The following is a 24,843-nucleotide window of genomic DNA, read 5'->3' on the forward strand; positions in this document are numbered from 1 at the left end:
CCAACTGAGGTGGGAGCAGGCCTGGGGCCTGGGGTGTAGGGGGCCGCTTTGAGTCTCTCTTAAAGAGAGTGGAATTAAATAGCATTGAGAAACACAGTTGGAGGGTGAGGAAGGCTGCTGACGTCTGGGCCGTGGCAGCATTTAGGGGAAAGGCAGAAGAACAGAGCTGAAATAGGACGTGGCGTTGCCAGGCACGGGGAAGAAATTGCTTTTTGACTCCATCATGCGTGAACTCGGGAGCCTCTGTCCTAACAGGGCCCCAGGGCTGGGGGACACCGGAGCCGACCACAGCCAGCTTTCCTCAGCCACTTGCCATTAGAGCAAGAGAGCCTGGTACGTGAAGCAGATGAAAGAAGTTTAGGTGTGTAGTGTAATGTAAAGTTTGATCATAATAGTTCTATTGGTTCATTCTGCTTTGGTCTCTAGATTCAAAGGTTCTGAACCTAAGATACGATTAGTCTTTGTTTTGTTCTGTAAAAGCTCTAGTAGTTTTTCTTTGTTGAAAGCAGGTCGGCAGTAATGTTCATAGATTTGTTGGCCGGGGCACTTCCAAACCACTTGGAAGTTTAGCAGACGTGCACGCCCGTCTTCACGCACTGCCATCGACGGCTCTGCAAATCCTGATGTCACAGTAGATGAGGGCTAGAAAAGATCTCATTCTAGAGCAGAGGAGGCGGAACCAGAGGCATCCAGTAACTTGCCTGCTCACAGCTAATAAGCCACAGAGATAGAATCAGGCCTCGCGGCTCCTGATTTCTTTTGTTCCTTTTGCACAAAGACCAGTGTGTTGAACTGTGACATTAGCACGGTATGTACTGGCTTGCATTGTCCAGTGAGAAGCCTGGAGCTTGTTGGGGGCAGAAAGTAAGAATATAAGCAACGCCAGTATACCTTTCATCCCAGCATTGCCTTTAACAGCGTTGAAAAGGAAGACTTAGAAGAGGGCATAGTTTTCTCCCTGATATTAACAGAAACACCCCTTAGATTGTATCTGTGAATGTATCCAAACTAGTTATCATAAGCGGAAACATTCTGGAAGTTTGCTACCATTGTATAAGGTGTGGATGTGGTGGCTTGGGATAATTCACAGATAGGTAAAGGGGGGAGAGGCAGGCGTTTCAAAACCAGGAACTGGCTCATGACGGTTACTTTGACATCCTCCTGATTGGAAGCCCTCAGCCCTCATAAAGGAAGACAGGTATGAACACTAAAGGTTTTCTGCAATGTGAGACAGGGTGGGGGTGAGGTGGGCTGGCGGCTGGGAATGGTTGTGCAGGTTGTGCACTGCAAAACTCTAGGAGGTGCCATTTACATCGCTGTCCAGGGGGACGCACGAGCGGAGAAGGAAACTGTTTTGGGGGCTTCTTTAGCATCCGGGCCTTAGGTGACCAGGAGCCCCTGAGCTAAGCCAGTGGGACTTACGATGCAGAGGGAGGGAGGGACGTGTGAGAAACTAGGAGGGAAACTGATTGGGGTTAGTGGGACCCCCACTGGCGGGGGATGGGGGTGTCATGGAGTAAGTTTTGGGGAGGATGATAATGTGATTCATCTGGGACATCAGGAGGAAGTGTGGGAGGGGTGAAGATTTGCCCCTTGTGGTAGGACTGCTCCCCATGGGGAAAATTGACAATGCTTGGGCCAGCACAGCTCCACATCCTGGCATCACAGCCAAGCAGGAAGACATGCCATATCCCAAGTGCCGTGGGTGGAAAGAACGATGACCTCTTCGACTTCAAAAACCTGTAATATTAGAGGCAAGTAATAGGGAAGCATGGTAGAGGTAGGGCTGAGATCTTTCGTTTAACTCAAAAACGTCATGAAACAGTAAAGAAAATATGCGATCTCAAGCAAGTCAGTAGCATGCTAACATCCTTGTTGATTACAGGCAGGTAATAAAACACATTCTCTATATAATCTTTCATAGGAGGTTAAAAAAATGAGAGCCATCATTCTCTGAGGTTAAGACGTTAGGGTTTAAAAAGAGAAATGCTTTTCACATAAAGACTGATAAGAGCAAGAGTCCCTTAGATGTGGGCAGGAGGGGTTTTCACCTTCTTTTCCTCTCACTTTCCTAAAGCCGGGCTATCTGGTATCCCCATTCTAGAAGGGGTGGGGAGAAGCTGGGCCTCAGAGAACTTTCAATATTACTGCAGTTATGGGAAGTAAAAATTCATTTTAGTACAGAATAAAATTTGAAGAAATAGGTCATATTTAAGTCAGACACAGAGCTTGGGGAAGTATCCCAGTGGGTAGAGGTTTCAGCTCTTTACCAAGGCAAAGGGCGAAATTTTAATATCCATGTACGTTTGACAAAAAAAGGGAAATTGTAGTCAGACTTAGGTAACCATGTAATTTGGGGTGTGTAAACAGACTAATGGTTAGAATAAGAAAATTAAGAAACTAAAAGCAATCTCAATCAATATGCTGGCCGTTTAAGCTTTACTTAAAGTAAAATTAGAGTATGAAAGCTATTTGACAATATATGAGCACAAATTTCCTGCCCTCCAAAAAAAGTCCACAAAAGAAGCACATATAAATGCTCTTAACAGTGCGAAAACTTACATCTATTTAATCCATACACAGCACCTGTTTAAATGCAATATATATTTTATACCGACCTCTGCAGTCAGTTTTAATCAAGGCTCCACAGATATTTTAATGTGATTGATTGGTTTCGACAGTTTAAATTAAACCCACAGTTTTGATGAAAAACTGAAAAGCCTGTAAGCTGACAGCCACACAGAGAAAAATGACTCCCAGAAGACTTAACTTCTGTTAAAAAAAAAATTCTGGATCACTGCTAATATTCAGATCTGAAACGGAGAACGAGGTAATTTTATCTTTCCATTGCAGGATCCCATACCATGTTCTAAACCCCAGATCCTGCATAGACTGTTAGACCAGGAAGGAGCCTTCGCTATAATGGCCTGAGCTTCTCATTGTTCAGGTGACCAACCTGGACAGAATCCCGTTTGTGGCGCTGTCAGGACTCCTGAAGCTCTATGACGAGCTCCTTGGTCATTCCAGCTTTAGATATTTGCCCTCTCAGTACATCACTAAGAAAACCAAATAGAGCATGGGCCCAGGGAGCAGTGTATTTGCCCAGAAGCCCTGCGAATGTGGTACCCCTGGGGGCGTGGCCTGCTTCCCAGTGACTGCTCCCTGCTTTGGCTGCTGGGTGACTGGTGGTCATGGGAACCCTGTACCGCCTTTGTTCCACCAGAGTAGCTTGAACTTCTCCTTCAGTGTCCGGTTCATCCAAACTGTGGGTCCCCCATGTCCGCAGCCCCACACTTCAGGGAACCAGAGTCCACCTGGCCGTAGTGTTTCCCACCCCCAAGACACCATTTCTTGTCCCTGGTTCATGGTGGAGAACATCTATGCCTCTAAATCTTATAGTAACGACCAATCTCCATACGTCACTGAATTTCCACGAAGCTGGATGGTGAACGAATGGTACAAGCATTTTTAGCTGGTCTGCCCCGTCTCCCTGCTTCTTGAACCTAAGGAGACCACATATACTGCTGGAGAGAGAAAGGCTTCCTGGCTCTTGTGCGCTTCTATTTGCATGTACGGATTGTAGAAGCCGCTACCAAATCTTGTTAGTGAAGTGCACTTCGGGTTACATCTCCTAACTTAAAAAAGGGTACCATATAGAAACGTGTGCTGAAGCCGTGGGTAGGTGACAGCAATCTATAAAAGTGCGTGGATCTTACACAGTCTTTCAGAGACCCTGGTTGATTGCAAATGCAGCAGAGAAGAAAATTCTCCCGGAACCACTTGGACTTGGCAAGGATGATTTCAAAAAAAAGACTTTGGAGGCCCATCTTTGGTGCTCTTCTTTGCGCAGAGTGCAATAGCTAATAGTTCTAACCTCCCCTCTGGAGGAGAAAGTGAAATCTTAAGCTCTCACCAGCTCGCCTTCATTGTTTTCCCTTTTGAGATCAGACAGTGAACTCTATAATTCGTTACAGCTTTTCTGACTTTGGAGTGGGGTTTGGGCTATTTTGATTGTGTAATAACATATTCCTCATTTTGCACATTTGGGTAGTTAATTTTAGACCTATAACCTTTAAAAGGGCAGGCAACAGGGTCTTCCCGTGTATCTTCAGATTTTCTCTACATCCTGTTTTATGTGTGGTTAGATCAGTCGATGAATCACGTGATGTTTTGCTCCTTCAAAGGACAGAAGTAGAGACTCCAAGTAACCACGTAGAGGAGCATCCTGAATGTTTACCAAACACGTTGCTTAAAAACATGCTTTTCTAGGTTCAAGTGCTTTTTATGAAGGAGCAGTGCGAGGGCGCGCCTGAGGGTGCCTGTCTTCTCAGAAGGTGGGCAGGAGCCTGCTTTTAGGGAATTGGCTGCACGTGCAACACAGGCGTCTCAACACTTACAAATCTCCACGAGCTATACATGCTCATTGCACTTTTGGTTATATATTTAAAAAAAAGGTTAGGACTTAGAACATAAAAGGCCCCTATCCTGGACCATGCACTGCTTTGATTGATGAAGACCTCATCCTAGGTTTAGAAGTCAGCTCGCCTGCAAAGAAGCCAGAAACCCTGACTAATGGGTATACACCAGCTCATGCAGTCCTGGGCACTGGTCTGTGTAGAGATTTACATAAGTAGAAAGATTATTAAATACAAGAAAATATTTCTCAAGATAATGTCATTTAATTACAACTATATAAATACTTTCTCAGTCTCTCTCCCACTTCAGTTTGAAGAAAAAAAAAAAATCCAGTCAAAGAACTACTGAGTCTTTAAATGGATGTGTTTCTGGAAACTAAGGGTACAAAAAAGTGGCTCTCCCCCTGCCCCTTCCTTCCAGAAGACCCTCAAATGAGAATGAGGTAGGAGGGTAGGGAGGTGTTAACTTTTTCACTCTTGCTCTAGAGCTATCACTGAATAACTTTTCTGATATTTGGGAAATGCAGTGATTATCCCAATCCCAAGAGAGACCAGAAAAGGCTGCATGTGGGGACCACAGAGCCGGCTCCTGGTTGGGAAGTGCCCTGGGGTCTTGATGGAGCGGGACTACAGCGGAGCCCCCGGGCCTCCTTTCTCGTGGGCCTCCCGGGCACCTCCAGACGTTATTTGCTGGGAGGACTCGGGGAGTGAAAAACCAAGCGCTTTTACTACTGTCGTGAAGCCTGGCCCCATCCCATATACCCTAAACTATCACTATAAGTTTCCATTTCTGAGGGTACGGGCCATCCCTGGACAGTTTCAGAGCCAAACCAACTGCTGGTGCAAAACACATGTGCAAAACAAAGAAGATGGACTTTTGCACAAGACCAGCCTGAGGCAGGCAACGAGGGGGGCGTAAACCACAGTGACGTAAACCAGCGGCCTTTGTGCCCAAATGAAAGAGTCTCAAGTGAGGGCTTCCAGTTAACGTGCAAACCTCTGGACACGCCCTGAGCCGAGTGGCGGCCCTGGAGCAAGCCCAGCCTGCGTCCTCCGGCTCAGATCTTGGTGTCTCGCCCACGCCAGTGACACTGAGGTCCCGCTCAGAGCCCACAGCAGCTGCGTTGAGAATGACCTCGCCTGTGCCCCTCAGAAAGCAGAGAGGCCACGTGACAAGCCGCTCTTGACCTTAGCTGGCCCAGAGAAGGCCCTCGGGATGGAGAGACCACTCCGAGCAGCCCAGACTTCTCAGCATCTAAATACAAGCAGCTTGATGCCCCCGTGGTTTTGGATCCCGTGTGTCTACGAGGCATGGGTCCACACTGCAAAAGTCACGTCTGGTCTTTCCACGGTCCTTGACCTGAGACCCTCCAGGCACGGCTCCCTAAATACTTCTGTCAGCTGAGCGACTCGCATGGAAAAAGAAACCTGGGTTGGAGGCACATTTCTTTGGGCGGCGAAGTCAAAGGGGTGCCCCCCCTCACGCTGAAAAGTGGGAAGGAGACCCATTCCTCTTCCTCTCCTGTCTGTGTTGGTTAGAACAGCTGCAGAAGAACCTGCCAGCAGTGGGGTTTGCTCTGGAGGTTAAGGTGTGTGCTTGTCAGCCCAAGCTGTGAAGTGACTTTAGCAGCCCAAGCGAATGAAGGAACCTGGGAGGAGAGGGCATATGGCTGGAGGAGAAAGGTTTTGGACATGTGCACCCTGTACAATCGGCAGCCCCGTCACGGTGGCCTGGGTCGGGGCTTGTTTCCTGTGTTTTCTGAAACTCTTAACAAAACACCCTGGCCCGTGACTCTTATCACCGAAGGTGTCTCTGAGGTTGTAATGCTGTGTTCTAATCGCATAATGAAGAGCCTAGCTGGTCTTCCCCGATTCGGAGGGAAAGAATTTGCTTTTTCAATTTACTCTTTAAGCTCCAACCCCACAAGCATGAAATACTAGTCACACATGTTAAAAAATACTGCTGTTTAATTTTCTAGTCATGTACTTTAAAAAAGCCGATACAATTAGATTTTTTCCCCCATCTTCTCAGATCTGCCCCTGAAACCACCCCAAAGCGATGCATCTTAATTCTCAGCGGAAAACCCGCTCAGAGGAAGCACATGAGGATTTGTCCCCCAGGGGTCACTGGGTGTCCAGACATGTGAACGAACCCTGTGATATTCATGGCTGACTCCGAGCCTTTACATTCTTTTTTCTATGAGGAACAATATGATTACACGGCACTGAAAGCAATAAACGCAAAAGGCTTGACGACTTCTTTCTTTTTTGCCCTTCTAGCATATATTTCCATTCCCACTATTGTCTACATCAGCTGACCCATTTATACCCCTGTTGCTCATAATGAAAAATAGTTCTCTTGTCATTTGCTGACCCTTACATTTATGTACAAATGACAGACTGTAAAATTGCTGCAAACAAGACACACTGTTCATCGATACAGTACGTTTCAACTGCAGGTATGTTGAGCACACGAGCTGTCACCGTATCGTATTAGAGACATTTTATTGAAAATGCGAAAATAGGAAATGTATCATAGCCTAAAATAAATTACATAACATATACAGTATATATTTATATCTTTAAAATATTTTTGTGTTTAGGTTCTTTCAGTCTAGGAATTTTGACTAAATCAAGAATTTAGTGAACTGTGTCCATATTTTTTTTAAAGAAAAAACCCGCTTTCCAAAACTTAGAAAAATATACTGCACTGAATGGATTTCAAATGTGTCATTTCAGGGAATATCACATAGTGACTTTGCTGTCGTTTATAAAATGTCTTGCTTTCTCGTGTGGTGTGAGAGGGGAGTACAGAAGTACACTCGGAATTACCTGTGCCGCACGGTTAGGACCAGGTCATAACTCTACTTTCAAAGTGATGATACAGCAACCTGGCATTAGAATGCTAGATTATGACTTAAAGCTTCAGTTCACTTTAAAAACTAAAACGTAAAGTTAGAATGCTCCGTCCGTTTCCCTTGCTCTAGTGCCATCTTCAGGAAAGGTGAGTGGAAAACAAGCCTTCAGGGAAAGTCATGCCCAAGGACGCGGCAACCCGGAGATGTGCTTCGGGACAACTTTAACAAGGCAGCCCACGTACGTACAGGACAGGGCCTGAAAGTGAGCGCGCACTCAAACCTAGGAAGAGGCGAGGCGAAGTGCTATCGTTTGCATGTGTCAGTTTCTGCCCCCAAGGAACCTCACACCTTCCCACGGGAGATTATTTCCGTCTGTCCACCTGTCCAGCGCGTTCACACGTCGCATCCACGGTGCGGTGCCTCTGAGCCACATCTCTTGACAGTCACGTTACTGGGAAGCCGACCAAAGAAAGCCGAGTTGTCACCTATTGGTTCTCAAGAGCGATGCAAGGGGACAGGGTCAGTCTGTGGCCCGCCGCGCGGTGGTGTCTGAGGGGCGATGGACGGCACAGCCGCGGTCCTTTGGTTCCAAGGGGAGACTGTCCGAGGGGGTGGGGAGGCAACGTGGGCTACGAGGCAGCTATGTCTTCGGGGTTCTCACGGAGCGGGGGCATGAAGTCAGTCGTTTGGTTTGTTTCCACAAAGCAACGGCGAGACCGTTCTGCAGGTCCTCACATCAGCGTGGGCATACCCAGTATGCCAGAGTGGCCGTGAAACCGTAAGATCAAGGCCTCTTTCATTACCCAAGCGAAAACCAAAGACGAAAGCGGAACAAAACACGACGGGAGACCGGATGACGCTGAAGTGTCATCTCGGCCGTCCCTGCAGCGCCCGGGCGCCCGCGCCTCATTCGCGCCCCTCCTGCATCTCCACGGCGTCCGTGCCCTCCTCTGCTGGAGGTACGTCCGTCATCGCCGAGTCCTCCCCGTCGGCGGCCGACTCGTTTTCCATCTTCTTTTTCTAGACCAAAGCAGACTCATCAGCGCGGGGCTGGGGTAGGGACGCAGCGCAGCAGAGTCAAGAGCAGGGGGAGGCCACGGGCTCTCCGGGGACCCCTCGCCGCGGACTGGGATCTCGTTTATGGCTGGGGCGACCTCGCCGAGGCTGCATCTTAGGCCAGCATGTTGCTTACAGGGGGGTTACTCGGGAGTGGACTGTGTGCCTGGCTCTTGCGTTAAGCATTCGGGGTGCGGGTGAGGGGTGGGCGGATCCTGTCTCCCACCTCCCGACCCGCCCATCAGCTGATGGAGACCTGCCTTTGCCCGAGGACGCCACTTCCCTGCAGCCCCTGCCAGCGGGGGGCTGTGCCCTCCCCTCCCCTCCCCTCCATGGCCGTACGCAGACTGTGCAGACTCTGCCTCCTACACCTGGGGAGTGCCAGGCAGGTGCGCGGTTCTGTCTCCATCTCTCACCTGTTTCCGATAGACGTAGCATGCTGCTATGGCGACCATGGTGGATTCTCCCACAAACCCCGCGAGGAGGGAGCCCACGCCCAGGGTGGCTCCGTGTACCCTGGGGATGAGCACACAAAGGCCATTTGTCTGTTAAAGCCCCGCTGAGGCACAAAGAGAGTCAAAACCCAGCCAAAACCCAGGAGAGGTGTAGCCAACAGGGGGACCTGACGATCGCGTCCGAGATCTGCTGGTTAGGGCTGCAGCTAGTAAACGGGCCACCTGCAGGGGGAGGGGCCTGGAACTCCGGCCCGGCAGCTCTCACTCCTTCGTCAGGTCTCAGCTCAGCATCTCCTGGGGGAGGCGCAGGGCTCCCGCTGGTGAGCCCCCAGCATCCCGCCCGTCCTCTCTGCACGGTGAGGTTTCCCAAGCCGTGGGACGGACCATGCCCCTTCCCCAAGGGACCGGGAGCCCCTGAGGACCAGGGCGACGCCCTTGCTCCCTTGTGTTTTTCCCCTTCCTGTGCCTGCCACGCCGTGATAGACGCTCAATGCGGTTTGTGGACGGGCCTGACCCCGAAAGTACTTTTCTAGAATGGATCTCGACAGCCTCCCGCCTGGGCCTGGGCAGCGAACCAAGGCATCCCCCGGCATTTCTGACTCTAGACGTGCTTGGGGATTTCCCGGGCAAGAGCAGATGTCACCTTCTGGACAGAGCGCGTAAGCGGCAGCAGGACCTGCAGGACCCCCGACCACGTACCCCAGGTAGGGCAGGACCACGAGGCTGGTGATGAGCACGATGATCCGCAGCACCGAGCTGGGGGCCAGGACGAACGTCTTCTTCAGGGTCATCAGCCACCCGGTGAGATGGGCCCTCACGGTGACTGAGGGGAGAGCCGAGGACTCGTCAGCAACGCCCCGCTTCTCCCGTCCTGCTGCTTCCAACCCCCAGAGACCCCGCAGCGCATCCAGGGTCCCTCGCTGCCATTGCCCTGCGCTGGTCACCTCGTCTTCCCGCCGGGGCTGCAGAACCCCCGCCTCTGGGCCTGGGGGAGCCCCGTGCCCACCTCGGCTCCCTCGCTTCACAGCCTTAGTGTCCGGAGAGTGGGCTGTAGGCAGCCCCTTTCGCCGCCGTGACCTCCATCCCTGGGGCATAGGGCTGCTGCCGGTCCCTCCCCCCCCCCCCCGCCCCCGCCTAGCCTCAAGCTCTGATCACACTGGTCTAGAAAACTCAGAGAGAAGCGGCAACTTGATGGTGATCCAGGTTGACTCTGGGAGGAGAGGAGCTGGACCAGAAGCTGGGTTTCCCAGCCCGCAGGCTGGGGGAGGAGCAGAGGCGGGAGGCATGGGTGAGGAAGAGGGACGGGCATCCCTTCCCTGTTTCCTCCCCAGCATCCTGACCACTGGTCCTCAGCTGGCTCCCTCGTTTTCATAAAGGCCTCACAACATGTTCCCGGTACCCTGTCTCCCCGGTACCCTGTCTCCCCACCCTGACTTGTGAGCTTCCGGAGGGCAGGCAGGGCACCAGCCCCAGCTCCAAGGAGGGGCTCCAACGACAGTGCATCAAGTATTGACAGGCTGGTTTGGGGCACAGACACCCTGGGCGACATTTAGGTTTGATCTGAAACTGGGTGGGGTTTGGGGAAGAGGGAGGCTTAGCCCTTCATCCCGTGTGGGCGGCAGCAGGCATAGGCCTATCGAGGGGGAGGAAGTGCTCAATTCCTGGGGTGAAAGCTCATGTCCAGGGTACCTCTGGAGGAAGAATCTGCAGTCTTCCTGGTCTGACGCCGGGCTCTGCCCGCCCCAGGTGGAAGCATTGAATTTTTGAGACACAGACACTCACTTGTGTTTGGCCAAGGGAGAGGGTGAGGCCGCACGGGCGGGATGCTAACCTGATTGGCCCAAACCCAGCAGGTGGCGAAGACAGGTGGGGCCGGCTGTCTGCACGCCCCGGGGTCTGACAGGCGAGGAAAGACGAAAGGCGAGTCCCACCCCAGTCCTAGCTCTGGGACCTCCAGCGCCCGCTCAAGTCCAGACTGGGGAGTCAACGACACGTGCCTTGATCTCCACCAAGTGCAGCCTCTTCCAGGTGGCGCCAAAGCTTGGCTCCCCCGGTGACCCCCACCCCACCCCCAAGGACCAGAGGGCACCCCAACAGTCTCCAGGGATGCCTGGCATCTCAGAGCAGGGGCAGCTCGTGGCCTGACTTGGGAACAGGCGCAGGGTGGCAGGTGTGCCATCGGCCCCGGCTTCGACCAGCTCCACGGCCCATTTCTGGCCTCGGCTCTGACTGGATTCTTCTTTTCTCCAGCAGTCCTTTGAGCCTCAAGGCAGGCACAGATTTGTGTAGCCATCACCGCAGTGAAGACACAGAACTGTTCTGCTGCCCCTGGAACTTCTCATGCTCTCCCTTTGGGCTCTTTTGACTGAGTTTGCAACCACTGTCCTTTAAGAAACAAATGACACCTGTTCGACTGGTTTCTCAAACTTTCAACTGACTGGATAATGTCTTCGCATCTTTTTAATCTACTGTGAAATTTGAAAACTTAAAAAAAATTTTTTTGGTGGGGGGACAGGACTGCAAACGTTTGCCAACAAAGAAGACTGAATCAGGCATGAGGGGAAATAGGAATTTTTCTTTCTTTCTCTGTTTACCTGGAACCGGGAAGAAGGAGAAGATTCGCAAGGGAACGACGCAGAGTTCTGCGAAGGCGAAGTCCACGCCGATGATGTCTATCAAAATTTTCTCGGAAACGTTGGGAGTCCAGAACATCACAAAACAGAGCTGGGGGGAAGAAAGGCGGGAAGCGAGGTTGTTAGAAAAAGGTGTACGTAAGTGAGATGGGAAGGCAGGTGTCACGTGATCCCCGAGGAGCTAGGAGAGAGGGTGAACCTGCCCGATCGGGGGACTGGCACATGGGTCCTCGAGCTGCCTCCACCTTGCTCTGTTCTCACCTGACAACAAAGGCCCTGGCCCATTCGCCACACCTGCCCCAAAGGGAGCCTGGCAGCGGGGCCCATGTGACAGGCAGGCATCTGAGCAGGTAGCCGGGCCAGTGTGGAAGGCTTATCTAGGCTGCTGGACAGCTCAGTTAGTTCAGGGTGAGCATGTCTATTCATGTAATTTTTACATTAATTTTAACCAAACAATAAAAAGTGACCTGAAAGCATTTGGACGCAGGCAGAATTGCATTGAACCGGATCTGGGAGTAGGAGAAAAGGCGAGGGCAGGTTGGGAGAAAGCTATTGCGGGGACCAGTTCTTAGAGGCCTGACTTTTTAAGCTTTGTGTGTGTATAACCGATTGAAAAGCTGAATTTAAAAATGTAACGCTATAACTTTGGAAGAGAATGTCAGAAAAATGCCAGTTGCATAAAACACTTCTCTCCCTTTCTTAAGATGTAAGTGATTCTTCTCTAAAATGAAAGTGAATGCATTATAAAATGAATTGCATTCGTGTAAAAACAGAACACTGAAGTTTTAGACTATAACGACCTTTAGGTTTTGGGTAAATTAAGTTTCATGGAATTAGGCTGGTCCTGTTTACTATGTCATGTTGAAATATGTTAAAAAAATACCTTGGAGGGTCTGTTATAAATATGTTTCACTTTTATAAATGCAATGGAACTTTTATTCTATCTTGTATTTGCAGCATCTGGGAAGAGTATCCCACTTGATTTTCGAAGATGACAGATGTACCATCATTTAACCCTACTGCCTGATGCAAGTACTTACACCCCATCTCTGACATGAAGGGAAAAATACTTCCTAAGATCTAGCAACTCGGAGCTCGGAGGCTGTATTACCTAGTGTCCTGGACAAGTAGCCCTGCCATCTTTTCTCACTGCAAAGCTGCCAGCCTGAAATGGTGAGCTGTCACTCACGCCTACGGCCCAGGAATAGTGGCAATTTCATGATACGTTCACAACGACACTGAGCACAGCACTGGGACACGGTTCATTTTCTTGACAAGTAGATTGATCATCCCTCCCTTCAAATATTTTCCACAGCAGTAAAGCTGTAAAGAATTAAGATAAGTGAGCATTGCCCCAACTCTGGACTTGATTGTGCATCAGGACTAATGGAGGATAAGCTATCCTGGGTTTCCTCTCTGGCTGGAGGGAGCTCTCTAGGCTGCGTTCTGCTAAAAAAAAAATAAACAACTTAAGCTTCCAGGAAAACCATCGGCAGGCTTTCCTTATTTTGTAGCCAGTGATTATCTGAATGTGAGATAATGCCTCCTGCTGCAATCTCTCTGTGCCTTGCGAAATCGCCCTGAAGTGCCTTTTAAACGACCACAAACCAAGGAAAAGGGAGCGTGTAATTGCATGTCCGAGAGGAAGGTGCAAGCAGGCACCGGTGGCAAAGGTCAGTCCTCCCTCTGGCTTCTCTGCACAGATAATGGTCACCTGGAGGCTCTCCACTGCCCTGGAGGAGAAGGTCAGTAACCTTTGGAGGTGACCAACCTGAGGACGCAAGATAGCAAGTGCACCCAAATTACCGGAGACACTGACATAAATATCGAGTAACCAGGGCGGGTGACTGCAGTTCTGGTCCCTTGAAAGCAAAACAGTAAGGCTCAGTGGATCTCTAATAGAGCTTCCCAGGAGGGAGGCTTGATATGTCATTTCTAAAAGTCGACAGTATGATTTAACTTGACACCACTAAGGCCCTCTGTTCTCCATCTGGTATCTGTCTGTGCCAAAGACACCCTACAGGCTCCTATCAAGGCCACATGCCACCGAGGTGCTTCTTCTCGGGTTTTCAGCCCCACGCACCTACAGCCTAGATTGGGTCTTTCTAGACCGGTGTCACTGAATGCTCTCAGTCTAGTCCGGGGCTTCAGCAATCACAGGTTTAAAGGGAAGAGATGCCAGATGGATCGACACTTCCTTTCTTCTTCTCCCTGAAGTCTCTGAATTCGACCCTTTGCCTTTGCTATACTTCCACTATGAAAATGCTCCTTACCTTCCAGCACGTTCTTTAAAAAAAAGGGACTTATTTCCAGCATCGCCCAGAAAGAAATACATGCAACTCAGAAGTAGGATTGGTGTTGGTTAAAAGATGCAATCCCTACATGCAGATCAAATTTTTTCAAGAAACATACTGACCCCTAGCATCATCATCAGATGAGATTTAACCAGTCTGTTTCAGAAAACAAGACGCTCTAGAAGCTAACCTAACAAAGACTATTTCAGGAAAAGTGTCTTTCTGAGGAGTTCACCTGGAGTAGTCTTGACTTAGAACATGCCCTCCTAGTTGACCGGGACATGCCGTTTTCCTCAAATATTTGCAGAGCCTAATGACATTGACTTTTCCACACCAGAACGCAAACCTCATGAGCTACTGACAGTGAACATGACTTGTTCCTGGGAGTAGCTGCAGGCTTGGGTTTTCTGCCGCTGAGCTTGCTGTCAACATTATCTCATGAGGAAGCAGCCAGCGAAGCACAACCACCCACTCCGTGCCCCGATCTTGGTGCTTCTATTTATTCTCCAGTAAAAGGAACCAGGGGTCCTTGGAGAAATGGCTCACTCTAGGACTAGGGTGGGAACTATACAAGACCGTCAGCTTGGAACGATACATCGAAGGACACGGGAGTCCAGAAGAGAGAGCTCCCGCTGGCAAAGCTGGAGGAATCTGAGCAACAAAAAATGATGTAGTATTGAATTATGAGCCACAGCACAGAGCAAATACCCATGAGTCTATACTGATATATATAAACAGATAGGAATAGAATACTCCCCCCTTAGGGAGGTGGAGGCATAGCTCCCCACTCCTGGAGTGTGGGCTGATACAGTAACTTCCTTCCAAAGAAGGACAAGATGGAAAAGGGGAAAACAACCTTCACGGTGGAGAAACCTGGCAAACATAATGGGCCAGGTGATCAAGGTAACATCATCAGTGATGTCATGTTGAGAGCATGTTCTCTTGAGGAGATGTGATGAGAACGGCCCTTTAACTATGTGGTTTTCCTCCCGAAAGCCCATATGCCCAGTCTAACCATGAGAAAAACCCCAGACAAACCCAAATTGAGTGACATTCTACATAGTGCCTCACCAGTATTCCTCGAAACTGACAAGGCCACAAAGACAAGCAGAGTCTGAGAAACTCTCACAGACCAGAGGAGGCTAAGGAGACAAGATGACTAACTGTAACGTGGCAGCACGGATGGGATCCTAGAACAGAGAAAGGACACGAGGAAAACGCTCATGAAATCTGAATGAACTGTGGAGTTTAGTTCACAATAACGTACTGGGGTTGGTTCCTTATTTGTGACAAATGTACCACAGAGGGGTAAGATGGAGTGTGGGGTGAAGGGTCCGTGCTATCTTCACAATGCTTCTGTAAATCTAAAATAATTCTAAAACCAAAAGGTTAAAAAAAAAAAAAAAAAAGAAGACCCATGACCCACTCCTCTTTTATTTGACAGACTGTGACTCTTTTTCTGAGGTCCAGGCACTGACCATGAAATTTTTACTTTGAATTTTGAGATACTTATTTGTTTTTCTTTTCCTTTCTTTCTTTTTTTTAAGAATCAGTGACTTGTTTGCTTGCATCATTTTAATCCATTTCTTGGGAAGATTCGGCATCTATGTCTATGACAACAATGACGGGGATATTAAAATAGCAAACACTATGTAGCACTTCTTATGGGCCGGGAACCGGAAGAAATGCTTTGTACATACTAAATCATTTCATCTTTACTTTCCTATGAGAGCTGTACTATTACTACCCACTTTACAGATGAAGAGACCAGGCACATAAAGTCTTCTTCACCTGCTCAAGACCACACAGCTAGCAAGTGGCCCAAACAGGACCCCTGCCTCTCTGGTTAAGCCCCCAAACACGTGATTAGCATGTCAGTGTTGTGGGCATGATTCCAGAGTAATTTTCAGGACAGGATCACTGCCACCTACCATCACAGACAAATTACAAATGTACATGATGATGAATGCACGTTGATTCATTCACAACATTTATCTGCCCCAATGCAGCTGGAGAATACCTGAGCTCCCCTGTGTACCTTTGTGGGGATAGAGGTATGGGTCTTACACCTGCAGCAGATCACAGTTTCCAGGTTCGGAGAGACAAGCGTGGTTTCTCCAATCTCAGATTCTCATGCATCCCTCTAGGGGTCTCCCCATTTGAACCCCTACCCTAGCTACTGATGAAAACAGAATCTACTTGAACTATTTACGTTGTTTTTGAAAGTTTAGGTAAATGAGAGTATCACGTTATTTAATACATTTATTAATAACATTTCTCCATCTATTCTTATTTACCCAGTGCATTATTCACCTATCTAGTCTAGATGAATTTTTGTTTGCTCTTCTTTCTCTAGTTCCTTTAGGTGTAAGTTTAGGTTGTTTATTTGAGATGTTTCTTGTTTCTTGAGGTAGGCTTGTATTGCTATAAACTTCCCTTAGAACTGCTTTTGCTGCATCCCATACGTTTTGGATCGTTGTGTTTTCGTTGTCATTTGTCTGCAGGCATTTTTTGATTTCCTCTTTGATTTCTTCAGTGATCTCTTGGTTATTTAGTAACGTATTGTTTAGCCTCCATGTGTTTGTGTTTTTTACATTTTTTTCGTTGTAATTTATTTCTAATCTCATAGTGTTGTGGTCGGAAAAGATGCTTGATATGATTTCAATTTTCTTAAATTTACCAAGGCTTGATTTGTGACCCAAGATGTGATCTATCCTGGAGAATGTTCCGTGTGGACTTGAGAAGAAAGTGTAATCTGCTGTTTTCAGATGGAATGTCCTATAAATATCAATTAAATCTATCTGGTCTATTGTGTCATTTAAAGCTTCTGTTTCCTTATTTATTTTCATTTTGGATGATCTGTCCATTGGTGTAAGTGAGGTGTTAAAGTCCCCCACTATTATTGTGTTACTGTCGATTTCCTCTTTTATAGCTGTTAGCATTTGCCTTATGTATTGAGGTGCTCCTATGTTGGGTGCATATATATTTATAATTGTTATATCTTCTTCTTGAATTGATCCCTTGATCATTATGTAGTGGCCTTCCTTGTAACATTCTTTATTTTAAAGTCTATTTTACCTGATGTGAGTATTGCTACTCCAGCTTCCTTTTGATTTCCATTTGCATGGAATATCTTTTCCCATCCCCTCCCTTTCAGTCTATGTGTGTCCCTAGGTTTGTAGTGGGTCTCTTGTAGACAGCATGTATATGGGTCTTGTTTTTGTATCCATTCAGCAAGCCTGTGTCTTTTGGTTGGAGCATTTAATAAATTCACGTTTTTTGTTTTTGTTTTTGTTTTTGCGGTACGCGGGCCTCTCACTGTTGTGGCCTCTCCCGTTGTGGAGCACAGGCTCCGGACATGCAGGCCCAGCAGCCATGGCTCACGGGCCCAGCCGCTCCGCAGCATGTGGGATCCTCCCGGACCGGGGCACGAACCCGTGTCCCTTGCATCGGCAGGCGGACTCTCAACCACTGTGCCACCAGGGAAGCCCAATAAATTCACGTTTAAGGTAATTATCGATATGCATGTTCCTAGGACCATTTTCTTAATTGTTTTGGGTTTGTTTTTGTAGGTCCGTTTCTTCTCTTGTGTTTCCCACTTAGAGAAGTTCCTTTAGCATTTGTTGTAGAGCTGGTTTGTTGGAGCTGAATTCTCTTAGCTTTTGCCTGTCTGTAAAGCTTTTGATTTCTCCGTCAAATCTGAATGAGACACTTGACAGGTAGAGTAATCTTGGTTGTAGGTTGTTCCCTTTCATCACTTTAAGTATATCATGCCACTCCCTTCTGGCTTGTAGAGTTTCTGCTGAGAAATCAGCTGTTAACCTTATGGGAGTTCCCTTGTATGTTATTTGTCGTTTTTCCCTTGTTGCTTTTAATAAATTTTCTTTGTCTTTAACTTTTGTCAATTTGATTACTATGTGTCTCGGCATGTTTCTCCTTGGGTTTATCCTGCCTGGGACTCTCTGTGCTTCCTGGACTTGGGTAGCTACTTCCTTTCCCATGTTAGGGAAGTTTTCGACTATAATCTCTTCAAATATTTTCTCTGGTCCTTTCTCTCTCTCTTCTTCTGGGACCCCTATAATGCGAATGTTGGTGCATTTCATGTTGCCCCAGAGGTCTCTTATGCTGTCTTCGTTTCTTTTCATTCGTTTTTCTTTATTCTGTTCCACAGCAGTGAATTCCACCATTCTGTCTTCCGGGTCACTTATCCGTTCTTCTGCCTCACTTATTCTGCTATTGATTCCTTCTAGCGTAGTCTTCATTTCAGTTATTGTATTGTTCATCTCTGTTTGTTCTTTAATTCTTCTAGGTCTTTGGTAAACATTTCTTGCATCTTCTTGATCTTTGCCTCCATTCTTTTTCTGAGGTCCTGGATCGTCTTCACTATCAATATTCTGAATTCTTTTTCTGGAAGATTGCCTATCTCCACTTCACTTATTTTTCTAAGGTTTCATCTTGTTCCTTCATCTGGTACACAGTCCTCTGCCTTTTCATTTTGTCTTTCTGTGAATGTGGTTTTCATTCCACAGTCTGCAGGATTGTAGTTCTTCTTGCTTCTGCTGTCTCGAGATACCTATTTGTATTTCAAGATACATTCATCTCGAGTAGAGTGCAGACCACTCCAGACAAATCTTCTGTCTCCATGATCATTGGCTTCTTTTTTTAAAAAAAAAAAATCACGTTAGCCTGTGTAGAAACTAACCAAAGGGCTGCAGCCCTTTTATTCACAAGCTTAACATGAAGTTTCTGGTCAGCATATGTGTCACGGTCACATTTCTAATGAGGGTTTGGTTGGGCAAATCAATGAGTCATCTAACACCTCCCTTAGAAGCAATCTGGTAGCAGGCTTCGGCTGTATGTAGTTGTTCTATATTGGGGGCAGTATTTAACCCTTCACTTCTAAATCCATGCAGTAGTCAGCTAAGTTCTGACACAGTTTTACCATGTACTGAGATTCCCAAATAGGATTAGAGTGTACAGCAAGGATGAAGGAAGCCCCAAAACTTACAGAAATAACACTTCGGGGCCTAAGATGTTACAGTCTGAATCACTGTGACTAGAACCACACCACAGGCATCTTTCCCAAGACCTTCCTCATCCACAGAGTCAGTCCCTGACTTGCCCTGGGACTGAGTCTCTTTCCCAAGGACTTGGGATTGGAATTTGAAGAAGCTAATTGTCTCCGTCAGCATCTGAACTCAGAGAACTTAGAAACCCAGCCACAGTGAGACAGCCGTTCCCGTGCATCCTGAGAGGACTCCGTTCCACGGAGGAACACTGCCAAGAACTCTGGTTTTGACTTAATTTCCAGAAGCTGTTGACCACGCTTTTGAGGAACTCACAAATAATCAGCATTAGCATCAAGTCAAACATTCTGAACCCCTGCATTTAGAAGAAGTGAAATACATGCAGCTGTTCTGAATTAAAATAGCCAGCCCTGGGCATCAGTCTTATTTGGAGGTTTAACTTAGAAAGAAGGGATCAACTTATGTTTAATTGGTGTTAAGTCTCCACTGGGTAAACCAGTGGTAACCCTCAACAAGGCCGCCCACAAAGCGGTGGGTACAGGCTAGGCTCTGGACTGTGTGCTTGATGAGTGAGTTGACTTACATTCTGGTGCCAGCTCCTCAGTGCACCTCAGATGACCAGACCGCCAGCACACCTGGGGACCCAGGCTGAGGAGCCCAGGATCTGCACAAAATGCTCCCACCAGTGCCGGCCACGGCGAATGTGATCAACCTCAGCTATCATCACTGTAAAAGGTTTCCTGGAACCGCAATAAAATACCAACGGTGGGGTCATCTGCAGGTGTTGAGATTAGGGTTGATTTTATTTCCTCTTTGTACTTTTCCCTGTTTTACCACAAAGAGCGGGTCTTCTTTCTTCTGGTTCAGAAAATAATTTAGAATAAAAAGGGCCCCGTGAGTCTGTCTTCACAGATAAAGTCAACCTTCGTACGTGCCGATGACAGGGATGAAGCAGTCTTGCTTCAGAACGAGGGGCGGCTTTCAGAGCTGTCCGCCGGCTCGGTTTTCAAACCGCATCTAATGTCACTCCAGGCAGAGGGCACCCTGATTCGATTTACTTGAGGGTTGAGGTTGGAGGCAAAAGAAGGTGGACTCGATAGGATGCACACACGCCTACCTCGCTTGAGTTTTCAGAGACCCGGGAATGCCATTTGGCCTTTTGGTTCTTAGCATCACGATATTGCGCTGTCTGCACATGTGTGGTGGGGGTGGAGGAGGGTAGGGGTGGGGCAGGGGCATTTCCTGAAGGGTTTTGCAGGTCATGGTTGTGACTCTGGGAGCCTCGGGACTTTGTGGACTGGAGGAGTGACGCTATCGGACTGCTGTTTTGACAGGCTCTCCCAGGGCCGTGTGAGAACAGACTGTGGAGGTCGGGGGAGCCCTGTGGAGGAGAGGCTGCTGTAACAATCCAGGTGAGAGATGGCCTCGGACCAGGAGGTGAGAAACGCTCAAACCTGGAGGCGCCTGGAGTTAGGGTTCCAAGAGTGTGCTGAGGTGTCCCTGTGCAGTGTGAGAGGGTGTGATGTGACATGACTGAGCAAGCATCACTCTCCTTCAGGCTGGAGGCCTGGCTGCCCACGGGGGGGCCCCTCCCGGCCTGCGCTCTCCACAGTTACTCTCCTTGCTGGCGGCTGCCTGAACTAGATGGGGCTGTTTCTAAGAGCTTTCCTAGTGCCATCGGTGAGCTCGTGAGAAGTCACCACATCCCCAGCGGAACGACAGCATTTCATCAGGACTGACTCTTCAGAACCAGGGTGAGTCCCAGTGTTGAGGGAAAAAAAGTGCTGTTTTACTAGTGTGGAAATGCTCAAGCAGACCATGTGTGAAAAGGCTGACAAACCCAATTTCTGGGGAGCAGCATTAAAGGGGGTGACAGGAGCAAGCCTGTAGTAACCTCCAGAGGGAACGGGCTGCTGCCCCTCGGAGCTGCCGATCGGGGACCGCTGACCCATCCTCTGAAGGGGTGAACAGCCACACGGGCATGAAAGCGAAGGGGCAGCACGGGAGGAGGCGACAGAGAAAAGCACTTCCGGGCGGGACAGAGTCATGGGTAGCACAGTGAGAATTACAACAGTGTACAGTGAAGAGATACATAAAAAGGGTGACTTCTGATGTAAGGTCAGGCCAGCAGAAGTTTCAGTAGGCTGAGACAGATGGAGTAAACCACCTCTGTTACTGAGAGAAACAGAGCTCGGTTTTCGGTTAAGCTAGGGAGCGTGGCAAAGCCTGGTACCGAGTGTTTAGGTACCGCCTAATGTTCTCCGCGTGTCTTGTTGACAGTTACAATTATTATAAACATCTACCTGGAATATTTTCATAGGGGAGTTGACGTAACCATGAACGGTTACAGCACATTTTTGATAAAATATTATATTAACATTTTCAGATGTAATTTTAAAAATCAGCTTAAGAATATGAAAACTAAGTCATCCCTGTTATCATTTAGATTCAATGAAATTGCCGTATACACACTTAAGAGCAGTTGGTGCATTTTTCCCATGTAAGATGACTGAATTCTTGGTAAGAAACAAAGGATTGATTGAAAGAAACAACACACTTCAAACAGCAGGGGGCGCCGTGCACCAAGGCCGCAGGTGGCACTCCAGTTGTGAACTCCCTCCCGCCCATCCCATCTATATCTGCAGAATGGTAATTCTTTCCTTACCTGATCTGAAGAATATTTAGAAAGTTCCAACCTTAGCTTATGTTTAGCCTTTACTTTTTTTGACTGCTAGTAGTCAAACTGGAACTTGCTAGAGGCTGCGTGTGTTGGGCGGGGTATAGAGAGTGATTATTTAATGGGTAGAGAGTTTCCGTTTCGCAAGTTGAAGAGTTCTGGGGATGGATGGTGAGGACAGGAGCACAACAATATAAATGTGCTGAACTGTACACTTACACACGGTTCAGGTGCTAAGTTATATGTGAGGTGTATTTTAGCACAATTTAAAAAAATAAAAAAAATTGGGGCTTCCCTGGTGGCCCAGCGGTTGAGAGTCCGCCTGCCGATGCAGGGGACGCGGGTTCGTGCCCTGGTCCGGGAAGATCCCACATGCCGCGGAGCGGCTGGGCCCGTGAGCCATGGCCGCTGAGCCTGCGCATCTGGAGCCTGTGCTCCGCAATGGGAGAGGCTGCAGCAGTGACAGGCCCACGTACCGCAAAAAAAAAGAAAGGAACCTGCTTATAACAACACAATATGCACGTGCATTTGCTGATTGCTTTAAGAATTGCACGTGTGCACTGTTGGTGGGAATGTAAATTGGTGCAGCTACTATGGAGAACAGTATGGAGATTCCTCAAGAAACTAAAAATAGAGTTGCCACATGATCCAGCAATCCCACTCCTGGGCACATATCCAGACAAAACTATAATTTGAAAAGATACATGCACCCCAATGTTCATAACAGCAGTATTTGCAATAGCCAGGTCATGGAAACAACCTAAATGTCCATCGACAGATGAATGGATAAAGAAGATGTGGCACATATATACAATGGAATATTACTCAGCTATAAAAAAGAATGAAGTAATGCCATTTGCAGCAACATGGATGGACCTAGAGATGATCAGACTAAGTGAAGTAAGTCAGAAAGAGAAAGACAAATACCTTATGATATCACTTATATGTGGAATCTAAAGTATGACACAAATGCACTTATCTACGAAACAGAATCAGACTCACAGACGTAGAGAACAGGCTTGTGGTTGCCAAGCCAGGGCCAGCGGGAGGAGGGATGGATTGGGAGTTTGGGATTAGCAGATGCAAATGATTAACATCATTTATAGAATGGATAAGCAACAAGGTCCTACTGTGTAGCACAGGGAACTATATTCAATATCCTGTGATAAACCATAATGGAAAAGAACATAAAAAAGAATGTATATATAGGTATAACTGAATCACTTTGCTATAGAGTAGAAATCAACACATTATAAATCAACTATACTTCAATAAAATAACTTAAAAAAAGGAACGCACCTGTGGATTTGTACTGTCACTCTGTTATGAGGTAGAGAGTTGGGGGCCAGTCTCAATTGTTTTAATCTGCCCTGAACAAACCAATCGAACCCTCAAATCTACAACATATGATGACTTAAAACGCAAATGCTGGATGACTGAAGCTTTGGGGAGAAGTGTGAAGGGGGGCAGAGGCTCAGTGGGAAGGAACTAACTCTTATCAGTTATTTACTATATGCCAAGAGCCTTCCATAGGCTATGTCGTTTAATCCTTAACCCAGTCCCAGGGTCGTGGCTTTGCTTTGGGTCCTCTACTGAGGACAGCAGGACCCAGGGGGGCTGTGTGACTTTCCCCAGGTCAGCCCATTTGCAAAGGGCAGGGCCAGGATTTCAACCCCGGCCTTGGGGACTCAGAAGCCTTGCTCCCCCATGTCTCTGGGAAGCCTAAATGCGCCCAGCTGGCCCAGTGGCTCACGGTACACAGACAGCGTGAGGGACGCCAAATGAGAACGTCTTAAATTCAGCATCTTTGGTCCTTTTCCTTCCCCCACGCACAAGAGGTCCTTTTCTTCTCCCGGATAATGCGAACAATGAGAAGGCAGTCTCGGGGCATGGGGGTAGGGCAGCCCAGCAGAAACAAAGGCTCAAACAGGCCGTCCTTGCGGGAGACACAGGGCCAGCGTGGTACCACGCTCAGCGAAAGTCCGGTGGTGTCCGCCACCCTGATGGCTGAGGGACAGCTTGTGGGTCAGTTTAGCCACAGGAAGTGAGACTGGGTCACCCTCCTGAGCTGAGCTTCTAACTCTGAGCACAGGCTGAGGTCCTGTGGGATGGTGGGTTTCGCTGTTTCTCAGCTCAGATTTTGCCGCTGTCCAGCACACGACTGAAGGGCTCAGGGCTGAACGCTTTACTGAGATGCAGCTCTGACTGGTGGGACGTAACGAAGAAAAAGGGATTCTTGATGTGCTTGTTGGATGTTGACATATGTTGGACGCTGACATATGCTATCCCATGAAGCAGCAACAGAGGAGAATCAGTGTGCCGACCAGATCACTCGAGATTGTCCATTATACACGGAAATGCAAGTAGGGGAGCTCATCCTGAACTGCAAGATGCAAAACTGATCCTTAAATGATGAAAAAGTCCTCTAATTGGGGGGAAACTGAGGCTGTGACAGGCAAGACTGGACGAGACTCCAGGCCTGTGACCTGCGCGCAGGGCGTTTTCTGGTGTTTTCTACCGGCAGTGCCTTAGCCAAGCTGCCCAGACCTCGCGGGGAGCAGGTGACCAGTGCTGACCTGGCAGGATTAGGGGCGCTATAAATACTGCCACTGTCAGTGACCTCGCTGTTTTTCAGAGGTGGTGGCCGTTCTGCGGGGAGGGGCAGAGTGGAGTCCCTCTGTTTGTATCTGTGGGATTTGTGCCTCCCGAGGACATACCTAGTGTGAGCCGCAGAAGAAGTGTTTTAAGATTAGCTGAACCTCCCCGAAAGGGATTATTTCAGTGTGTCACGGAGAAAGAAGCTGATGGTGCAGATTTTGTCGACTGCTTCTTTCTCTGATGGAAAGCCTTTTTGCTTTCTTTCCCTCTGGGAGGGCCCCTGTGAGGCCCTGAAGTTCTGAAGCTTTAGCACTAAAATGTTTTAAATACGAAACATCATCACCTTAACTTTTACGGTGGCCTCCACCCCTCGGATGACACGTATTTTCGCGCTGGCTTTGGCAAGATGGGACAGGCACCCGGGGGTGTTGCAATTCCGTGCCTGGCTTCTGGAGAGCACACACTCACCCCGTCCCTCTCCAGCCACCTGCAAGCTAGCCCCCCAGACGAGGATTAGCTCAGGAAGCTGGGGACCAAGACGAAGAACAGCCTCATTGGACGGAACTGTGACCGTCAAGGAGGAGATGGCCGTTCACGTGGGAGAGAGTGACCACGTTCTTGTTAAGCTCACAATGACCAGGGAAATTTAAAAAATGAAGTAAAGAAAAGAGATTTCAAAATTTATGGGAAAGAGGCAAGTAAGATCTGATAACACCAGAGATTCTGAAAGGAGCTGGAAACCTCTCAAAAGAGAAGGTTTCTCCCCCAACCCCTGCAACAAGCAGAAAAGAGAACAGAAGGCACCTGAAGATGTCAGGTGGTCCCCAGGC

The 24,843-nt window shown here is 48.2% G+C and overlaps 1 protein-coding gene across 1 annotated transcript in view; it reads right to left on the bottom strand.

Moving 5' to 3' along the window:
• Positions 1-2,412: 2,412 nt before the first annotated feature.
• Positions 2,413-24,843, bottom strand: part of ANKH (ANKH inorganic pyrophosphate transport regulator) — a 146,360-nt gene continuing 123,929 nt past the window's right edge. The window contains exons 9-12 of the mRNA XM_030856587.3: positions 11,379-11,508; positions 9,484-9,607; positions 8,746-8,845; positions 2,413-8,293 (exon numbers count right to left, since the gene is read on the bottom strand). Coding sequence (XP_030712447.1) covers positions 8,180-8,293; positions 8,746-8,845; positions 9,484-9,607; positions 11,379-11,508 — 468 coding nt within the window. The 3' untranslated portion in view covers positions 2,413-8,179. The remainder of the gene's footprint in view (positions 8,294-8,745; positions 8,846-9,483; positions 9,608-11,378; positions 11,509-24,843) is intronic.

Source organism: Globicephala melas, chromosome 3, assembly GCF_963455315.2.
Source record: "Globicephala melas chromosome 3, mGloMel1.2, whole genome shotgun sequence".
Taxonomy (NCBI): domain Eukaryota; kingdom Metazoa; phylum Chordata; class Mammalia; order Artiodactyla; family Delphinidae; genus Globicephala; species Globicephala melas.